At 43.6% G+C, this 9,473-nt stretch overlaps 1 protein-coding gene across 2 annotated transcripts; it reads right to left on the reverse strand.

Annotated features, from left to right (window-relative positions):
- Positions 1-407: 407 nt before the first annotated feature.
- TCEAL9 (transcription elongation factor A like 9) lies at positions 408-2,150 on the reverse strand. Of its 2 annotated transcripts, none has more exons than XM_081567991.1 (2): positions 2,040-2,150; positions 408-1,210 (listed from the first exon to the last, which is right to left on the reverse strand). In XM_081567991.1, the coding sequence occupies exon 2, from the start codon at positions 1,142-1,144 to the stop codon at positions 848-850; it is 297 nt and encodes a 98-aa protein (XP_081424117.1). In that variant the 5' UTR covers positions 1,145-1,210; positions 2,040-2,150; the 3' UTR covers positions 408-847. The 2 variants fall into 2 exon arrangements, with proteins under 2 accessions (XP_081424117.1, XP_081424116.1); XM_081567990.1 differs by having other exon boundaries at positions 408-1,213.
- Between the last annotated feature and the right edge of the window lie 7,323 nt (positions 2,151-9,473).

A 9,473-nucleotide genomic window follows, 5' to 3' on the forward strand; every position in this document is an offset into this window, starting at 1 on the left:
GGTAGTATCAAGGGGAGGGGCATAGAAAGTTGGGCAGCCACAGGAGGAGAGAAAAACAAAGGTGGTACCCACCTAACAGCTGTCTGGATTTTTTCTTAAGCATAGGTGAGAACTAACCTCCCTCCAAAATACCTAAAACAAATCTCTTAGGATTTGGCATCCTACATGGGCATATGGGAATAAAAGCTTGTCAAATATGGCTCACAGTCAATACCTTATTTGGTCCTCATGAGATCCCAGAAAGATCATTTTTATCTCTATACTGCAAATGAGAAGAGAGAAAAAATTTATTTTTCTAGCTAAGAGGTCTGGTGGTAATTTGGAGTTCACGTTTACCTCTAAAATTCTGCTAATAAATATTATGTCTCAATGCCTTTAGAAATATACTAACTACTGTTGGTTACTCCTTTTTTTGTTATAAAACTTTTATTATTTTTAACAATAACAAGTGTACATTCCAGGAATAAGGAAAAATACAAATAAGCTGAATAAAAAAAATCACTCATAATCCTACCAATGACTATATGTTTTGTCTTTCATCCTTCACATATTCTTCTGTGTATATATGGAATATACAAATGTACCCTTCCCTTTCAAAAATATGATATTCACATATTACTTAGTAACTTTTTTACATTTTATATCCTGTCAGGAATCTCTTTTTGTACAAATGAGTAAAGCTCTCCTATTAAAAGGCAAAGACTTGTAGATTGGTTTGAAATAAACAATGAGATGCATCTAAAACCACTAACAGCAACAAGTTAAAAGCAGAAAGATGGACAGAGATATACAAGACAACAAAAAAGAAAGTAATGCCAACATCAGAAAAAATAGAAATCAAGGTAAACTACATTAAATAGGGGTAAGGATGGTTTCGATTAACCTTCCAACGCATCACTATAAGTTTGTTTCTTACTCTCCTTATCTCATCAATTTCATTCACATTTCTAAACATATCTTCCTTGCTTAAATGCCTGTTGTGTATATCTTCTTTAAATTCCTGGAGAGACTGAATCAGTCTTTCTTTAAAAGTTCCTTCTGTTTTTTCCTCCTCCTCTTGCTTTTCCTCAGGCTTTGGTACTTCTTCAAGTTTTGGTTCATTCTCATTTTCTGGTTTTTCTTCCATTTTTTGACAGGGTTTCATCTTGTGTCTCCCTTTCTTTCCCTCTTCCTTTCTTTTCTTCTACTTATTCTTCTTTGCAAACAACTACTTCTAGGAAGCGAGAAGGATACGTCAACCATCAGGGTTTCCCTGTCAACCATCAGGGTTTCCCTGAGCCTGCCATTCTCACCTCCATTTTCCACCTCCTCCCCTCCCTCGTCCCTCCCTCCAGCCTTTTCCAAGGTTCTCCGCAACCATTTCTCTCACACAAGGCGGAACGCAAGACCCTTGTAGAACACAGTAAGCTGGGAGAAGAGGGGTGCGGGGCAAGAACATAGGGGTCCACGACCTCAGTCCCTCCTTTGCCCACCTCCACCCCAGGGGTCTTTATAATATTTCCCTCATCTTCCTGTACTGATTCAATCCCTTTCTTCCTCGCCTTTTCTGAAGAGCAGACCTGCAGACCAACGGGAAACGGGACGGGGAGGGGATAAGAGTGGGGGTGGGGCGAGCGCTCGTTGGACTGATCGACACCACGCACTTTTCCTGTTAGGGTTCTCGGTTATGGAAACTTTCCCACCTTCTGTTTCCCTCATTTCTCTCCCTCTCCATAGTGCAAGTTAGCTCAAATTTTCCATCAGACGGGGAGTCGGAAAAGCAGATTTCCAAACTATCCTTAAAACTGGGGGTTAGGGGTGGGGGGAGGGGAGGTGTTGGGAAATTGGTCTTAGGTGGCAGAGGATGATTATTTTTAAACTATCACAGGTCTCCTTGTCCTTCTCCTGGGACCCCTAGTCCCTTTCCCAAGGGTCATCATTTCCTGCAGACCTGGAGGTAGGAGGTGGAGAGATGGACTTTTCCAGGGCTCCCTTAAATCTCTGCTTCTAGGCCATCCCCACCCTAGAAATCCCCAGGCAGCATCTATTTTGCCACCAACCTGAAAAATTTCGGCCAGTAGACTCCTTCTCCTTCCCCACCGTTGGCCCCACCGGCTACCGCTGCTGAAGGAAGCTGGTACCCAGACGGGAACAAGGACCAGACTAGCAGGACTTCTGCACACGTCGACTCCTGGTCACATGAGGTCTACGTCACCAGTGATCTCTGGTCCTCAATTTCCACTCCCACCAAAAGCGCGGCAGATGTGGGCTGGTCCTCTGCTCCCTCCCCGCTTATACATTTGGCCCTGTCCATCTTTTTGCCTATCCCAGAGGGGAAAATGTTATTTGCCTTTCTCTGATTACTAGGGAGGGGCTGCATTTTTTTCTGGAGCTACTAAACTGTTCTACTTTTTTCAAGAATTCTTTTTTTATTGCCTTCTGCTCCCAGGTTTAAGAACACTAACCTACATCTATTGCCCCTGCCCCAGCCTCCATTTCATCTGCAATCTGGTCCTTGGCTGTTGTGGAATAGGGCTGGTTTGGCAGCGGGTTGTTTCTGGAAAAAAAAAAAAAAAAGAGCCGAGTGGGGGAGGCCTGGGACAGAAGTATTATTTTTAATGTAGTTTTAAACTTTACTCTTAATACTTTTCTGTTGGGGTATAGCCCCAATCCTTTCTTTTATTATGCTAATAGCTCCCTTGCCCTACTCTCCAGCCTATAGAAACCTTCCATTTTGTACAACCCCTGACAGCGCCCTGCTAGCTGCTAGATGGGTTGCTGCCCTATTCATGAATTGTATAAAGCCAAATAGTTCCTCACATTTATTCAACTGAATTTTGTTTTTTCAGTTACTTTCTAAAAAAGATAGAAAAGTGTTAAGTAAAGTGAAAAACTACATTTAAAATATTGCTAAAATGTTTTGGTGTTAAAAACGTAAAGATAAATTTTTAAATAAATAAATAAAAGGATTATTTTTAGACAAGGATAATTTTGGGGGAGGGGAGAGGAAGGGAGGGGCTTCCCAGGTGGCCCAGTGGTCAAGAATCTGCCTGCTATATATATAGAATCTAGAAAAATGGAACTGAAGAATTTATTTACAGGGCAGCAATGGAAAAACAGACATAGAGAATAGACTTACCGACATGGGGAGAGGGGAGGAGAGGGTGAGATATATGGAAGGAGTAACATGGAAACTTACATTACCATATGTAAAATACATAGCCAATGTGAATTTGTTGTATGGTTCAGGAAACTCAAATGGGCTCTGTATCAACCTAAAGGGATAGGATGGGGAGGGAGATGGGAGGGAACTTCAAGAGGGAGGGGACATATGTATACCCTAGGCTGATTCGTGTTGAGGTTTGACAGAAAATAACAAAATTCTGTAAAGCAATTATCCTTCAATAAAATAATAAATTAAAAAAAAGAATCTGCCTGCCAATGCAGGAGATGCAAGAGAAGTGGGTTCGATCCCTCAGCTGGAAATGGTAACCCACTCTAGTATTCTTGCCTGGAAAATCCCATGGACAGAGGACCCTGGCAGGCTACAGTCCATGGATTTGCATAGAGTCTGGCATGAGCAGAGGAAGGGAGCAGGGAGGGTTTTATGAAGCAGATTACTTCTTTCTTTGGGGGATGGAGAGGGCCTGTGTGACATTACCTTACTGTTGCTTGACCTGAAAATTCCAGGCTGGTTGATTTAAGATTACATTTCTGGGAAGAGGCTGAAACTTCAGTTAGGTGAGATATTAAGTATAGGTTTGGTATCACTGGCTTTAGCACAAGAGATGAAGTTTGGGGCCTGTGGTTTTGTTTTGTTCTTTAACAAATTCATGTCTTTTTATAGTTGGAAAAAACAAAGATAGAATTACTTCAGTTAAATGAGTTAGTATGTGTACAGTTCTGAGAATAGTGCCTGGCATATGATAAGTGCTTTAGAAGTGCAAACTATTATTATATTTATATTTTTAAAAATAATTATATTAGGATTTCATTTGGGGAAAAGGCTTCAAAATGAAAAAAAAAAAAAACCATGTTTGACTCCAGAGTCTTGGTGGTGATATTTGCCAGGAAGTAATCAGTTTGGTCCTCTGGATGTTGTCTTCCCCAGGTAGCGAAGAGCCAATGAGCAAGAAGATATGCCAATCTGGAACCTTCACTTTTATCCTTCTAGACCATGTTCTAGATACCTAGGACCCTAGAGTATCCTGCCCAAAGGACCTGGAGTGGAAATGCAAGACTTGCTTATGCCTCTTCTTCAGGTCTATCCTCTTGAGAGTGAGGCCTATCCCCTGTGGGTTCACCCTAGGGTGAATACCTAAGAATGGATTTACAGGCTCAAAGGGAATGCATATTTAAGTACTTAGCAATTGCCTAAGAACTAAAGGGCTTCCCTGGTGGCTCAGACCTTAAAGAATCAGTCTGCAGTGCTTGAGACCTGGGTTGATTCCTGGGTTGGGAAGATCCCCTGGAGAAGGGAATGACTACCCATTCCAGTATTCTTGCCTGGAGAATTCCATGGACAGAGGAGCCTGGTAGACTACTGTTCATGGGATCACAAAGAGTTGGACACGACCGAGTGACTAACACTTTCACTTTCAAGAACTATCCAGAAAGGTTGACCAATTCAGATTCTATAACCTGGAAATAAGTGAGAAAGTCCTTGGGGATAGTGCAGAGCTTGTCAAAAAGTGCTTTCACTGAACCTGCTTTCAGACAATAGCCACTGTCAATAGACATAAATACCCAGAAAGAGGAACAATGAACCTGACCCAGCAAGGAAGCTTAAAACAGGCCAGGATAACAGTAAGGACATGGGGCCAGGATACAATCAGACTGGTCTCTTTCCTTCCCACCTTCTATCTAGGTCCTGCCCACCCTGTGAGGCCTAGGTCAAGGTCTTTTACTTCCATGAGGCTTCCTCTGACTATTTGGGGCTAACTGGCCTTTGCCTTCTCTGAGCTCTTATTGACCTGGCAGTCCACCCTTTCCATAAGCTCTTTCTCTGAAAGGCCTCATATGATGGGGGTTCTGCTTTTCCAGCTATGCCATCTATTCACAAGTGTTTTTGAAACAATAAAATAGCATATGAATGTGAACTAGATTTATCAAGATGATCACTTTGCCATATATACAAATATTGAATCACCATGTTTTATACCTGAAACTAATATAGTGTTATATGTCATTTATGTGCTCAGTTGCTTCAGTCTTGTACAGCTGTTTGCAATCCTAAAAGATGATGCTGTGAAAATGCTGCACTCAATATGCCAGCAAATTTGCAAAACTCAGAGTGGCCACTGGACTGGAAAAGGTCAGTTTTCATTCCAATCCCTAAGAAAGGCAATGCCAAAGAATGCTCAAACTACTGCACAATTGCACTCATCTCACATGTTAGCAAAGTAATGCTCAAAATTCTCCAAGCCAGGCTTCAACAGTATGTGAACTGTGACCCTCCAGATGTTCAAGCTGGATTTAGAAAAGTCAGAGGAATCAGAGATCAAATTGCCAACATGCATTGGATTATCGAAAAAGCAAGAGAGTTCCAGAAAAATAGCTACTTCTGCTTTGTTGACTGTGCCAAAACCTTTGACTATATGGATCACAACAAACTGTGGAACATTCTTAAAGAGATGAGAATACCAGATCACCTGATCTGCCTCCTGAGAAATCTGTACAGAGGTCAAGAAACAACAGTTAGAACTGAGCATGGAACAACAGCCTGGTTCCAAATTGGGAAAGGAGTTGATCAAAGTTGTATATTGTCACCCTGATTATTTAACTTATATGCAGAGTACATCATGCAAAATGCTGGGCTAGATGAAGGACAAGCTGGAATCAAGATTTCCAGTAGAAATATCAATAACCTTAAATACGCAGATGATACCACCCTTATGGCAGAAAGTAAAGAGAAACTAAAGAGCCTCTTGATGAAAGTGAAAGAGGAGAGTGAAAAAGTTGTCTTAAAACTCAACATTCAAAAAATAAAGATCATGGCATCTGGTCCCATCACTTCATGGCAAATAGATGGGGAAACAATGGAAACACTGACAGACTTTATTTTCTTGGGCTCCAGAAGGACTGCAGATGGTGACTGCAGCCATAAAATTAAAAGACACTTGCTCCTTGGAAGAAAAGCTATGACCAACCTAGACAGCATACAAAAAGCAGAGACATTACTTTGCCAACAAGGTCCATCTAGTCAAGGGTATGGTTTTTCCAGTAGTCATGTATAGATGTGAGAGCTGGATTGTAAAGAAAGCTGAGTGCTGAAAAATTGATGGTTTTGAACTCTGGTGTTGGAGAAGACTCTTGGGAGTCCCCTGGACTTGCAAGATCAAACCAGTCCATCCTAAAGGGAATCAATCCTGGGTGTTCATTGGAAGGACTGATGCTGAAGCTGAAACTCCAATACTTTGGCCACCTGATGTGAAGAACTGACTCATTGGAAAAGACCCTGGTGCTGGGAAAGATCGAAGGCAGGAGGAGAAGGGGACGACAGAGGACAAGATGGTTGGATGGCATCACCGACTTGATGGACATGAGTTTGAGGAAGCTCTGGGAGTTGGTGATGGACAGGGAAGCCTGGCGTGCTGCAGTTCCTTAGGGTTGCAAACAGTTGGACACAACTGAGCGACTGAACTGAAGTGAGAGAAGGCTAGGATCGTAAGGGGATCTGAGAATTGACAGCCAGTTTTGAATGGAACTCTGGGAGCCAGGACCTGAGCACTGTAGTGTTTTACCATTAACTTGGCTCAGCTTTGGACTCAATCTCTTCTCCCTTCCCCTCATATCTCCTTCTTCTCTTTTGTTTTGTCTCTACTTCATAGCTTCAGTTTCCCCATCATGTTGCCCTGCTAATGTATAGGCTTTCTCAGGTTCCTAAGGTACAAACCGTCTTCCCACAGAAGTGCATGTACCCTACTAGCCCAAACTTGTACAAATTTGCATAGAATTTCAGGTGGTCCACAGACTTCCCTAGTTGAGAACACCTGGTCTAAGTTAATTAATATGGTTAGCGGGTGAGAGTTCTTTGGAAGTCTGGCTGAAGAGCCATCTAGGTGGGGGTGGACTGGCAGGCAGCAACCCTTCTGCAAGGCTAGACTTCTCCTGGGTTTCCTAGAGGTAAAGAGGCCAGAGGTGAGAGGCCTAGCAGGCTGCATGCCTCTGACAGGACACAACTGAACTAACTCACATTTATAAAGATTAAAACTCAAAGTGGAAGAGATAGATCATTTTTCTAAAACAAGACAAAAATAAGACATTTACTAGGCTCTACATGGATTAATTTGCTGAACATATAAAATGTGGATTTCTTTTAGAAAAATTTAGGTTTAAAAATTTCAAACTAATTCTCCCAATTTTTAAAAACTATTTGGGAAGTATCACCAGAAGCATTCTTTAAATGATAAACATGACCAAGTTATGAAGAATTTCCTATTTAGTAGAAAATCTTTCAGACCCTGGAAGGGGTGCCCTTTCCTGCAACAGTGTCACTAGATGAGAGTCTACCTGGGCCCAAATCTCTTTTTTCCTGTCCCTTGTATCCTCTGAGTTGCCATTCCTCTTGGCAGAAGAGGAAAAGCTTCTGGTCAAGGAATGCCCGGGTTGGGGGCAGGGGGAAGCAATGGTCCAGGAACACTGTAAGTTTGTGTTCAGATTGAAGCTGCCTGGGGTAACCCTGGCACCAGGATGGCTGGGGACTGAGGGCCGAATCCTCAAGTGGATCAGAGTCTGCTTTCTGGTCACAGCTTCCTCACCCAAAGTCTATTTTGGGTGATGCTGGGGGCAAGTAGTTTCAGTTCAGTTCAGTTCAGTCACTCAGTCATGTCCAACTCTTTGCAACCCCATGGACTGCAGCACGACAGACCTCCCTGTCCATCACCAACTCCCAGAGCTTCCTCAAACTCATGCCCATTGAGTCAGTGATGCCATCCAACCAACTCATCCTCTGTCGTCCCCTCCTCCTCCTGCCTTCAGTCTTTCCCACCATCAGGGTTTTTTTCTGAGGAGTCAGTTCTTCACATCGGGTGGCCAAAGTATTGGAGTTTCAGCTTCAGCATCAGTCCTTCCAATAAATATTCAGGATTGATTTCCTTTAGGATGGACTGGTTGGATCTCCTTGCAGTCCAAGGGACTCTCAAGAATCTTCTCCAACACCGCAGTTCAAAAGCATCAATTCTTCGGTGCTCAGCTTTCTTTATAGCCCAACTCTCACATCCATACATGATTACTGGAAAAACCATAGCTTTGACTAGAGGGACCTTTATTGGCAAAGTAATGTCTCTGTTTTTTGTATGCTGTCTAGGTTGGTCATAGCTTTTCTTCTTATGAGTACATAAGTATGGGAATATGCTGGAAAGCTTTCCACTCAACCCCTTCTCCCCGTGTCCCACAGCCATTTTGGTGCAAAACATCTCTGTCGTAGGAATGTGGAAACGAATCACAGGAGGAGGAAACAAAGACACACGGAGAGTGAGTTTTATTTTAAATAGTCACCCCTCTTCCACCGTTGGGGGTATTTAAGAAGAGGTGTACCAAAAGTTGAGGATAGCTATGGATAAGGAGGGACAAAGTTGCGAAATACAGTGCTGGGAGAGGCCGGGAAGGGCCCGGCAGGGGCAGATCCGCACCGAGTTTTTGCTACGTAGGGCACCTCCCGCTTCCCCGACCCCAACCATCTGCAGGTGTGAGGGTCCTGGGGTCAGGACCAAGCACCTCGCGCGCCTGGCGGCGAGAATGCGGCGGCGGCAGAGACAGCAAGGATAGGCGTAGTCTATGCGGGGGACAGTGGTGTGGGGGGCAGGAACAGAGCCCAATTTGAGGCTCCCCTACGGAGCCTCCCTTTTTGTGCCTTCAGAAGCCTGGGGAAGGATCTACATAAAGGAAAAATTGGTGAGTTTAAAAGGGCGGAGGGAAGAGAAGCTAGCGGGAAGACGGAGCTCCGTCTGGAGGCCTCCTGGAGGGCGCACTAGTCCTCTCATGTGGGAAAAACAGAATTTCAGAAACCACAGAAATCTGAATCTTGAAAGGCGTATAGTAGGACCTCTGTCCTCGGTGCTGATCTTTGCCTCAAGCATTCAGTCTTTTCTTTTGCCTTTTGTCTCCTACTAGTAATGGAGTCCAAAGAGGGATGGGGGGGGGATCTCAACATGGAAAATGTTCCCTGGGGGGAAAGAAAAGACACTAAAGGAAGGGATCCTGCCCCTGTGCTGAATGGAGAGGAAGCTCTGGGAGAGAATGAAAGCCAGAAGCCTGAAAGCAATATTAGAGGGGCTTGGGCTCTGCTTTCCCAGGATTTTAGGCTTGTAAATAACGTGATAGGGATGCAGATGATACGGAAATGTTCACGGAAGAGATGAGAGAGTTCAACTCAGGGCCCTGAAGTTAAAGTATAGTCCATCTAGCTTTAGTAGGACCACCCTGGAGGGCTTCTCAGGTGGCGCTAGTGGTAAAGAACCCGCCTGCCAATGTGGGAGATAAGAGACACAGGT

Source organism: Giraffa tippelskirchi, chromosome X (assembly GCF_054371585.1).
Source record: "Giraffa tippelskirchi isolate mGirTip1 chromosome X, T2T-mGirTip1v1.2.pri, whole genome shotgun sequence".
NCBI classification, from domain to species: domain Eukaryota; kingdom Metazoa; phylum Chordata; class Mammalia; order Artiodactyla; family Giraffidae; genus Giraffa; species Giraffa tippelskirchi.

Excerpts from the sequence above, each read along its gene's own strand:
- TCEAL9 (XM_081567991.1), bottom strand. The coding sequence starts at position 1,144 with ATGAAACCCTGTCAAAAAATGGAAGAAAAACCAGAAAATGAGAATGAA.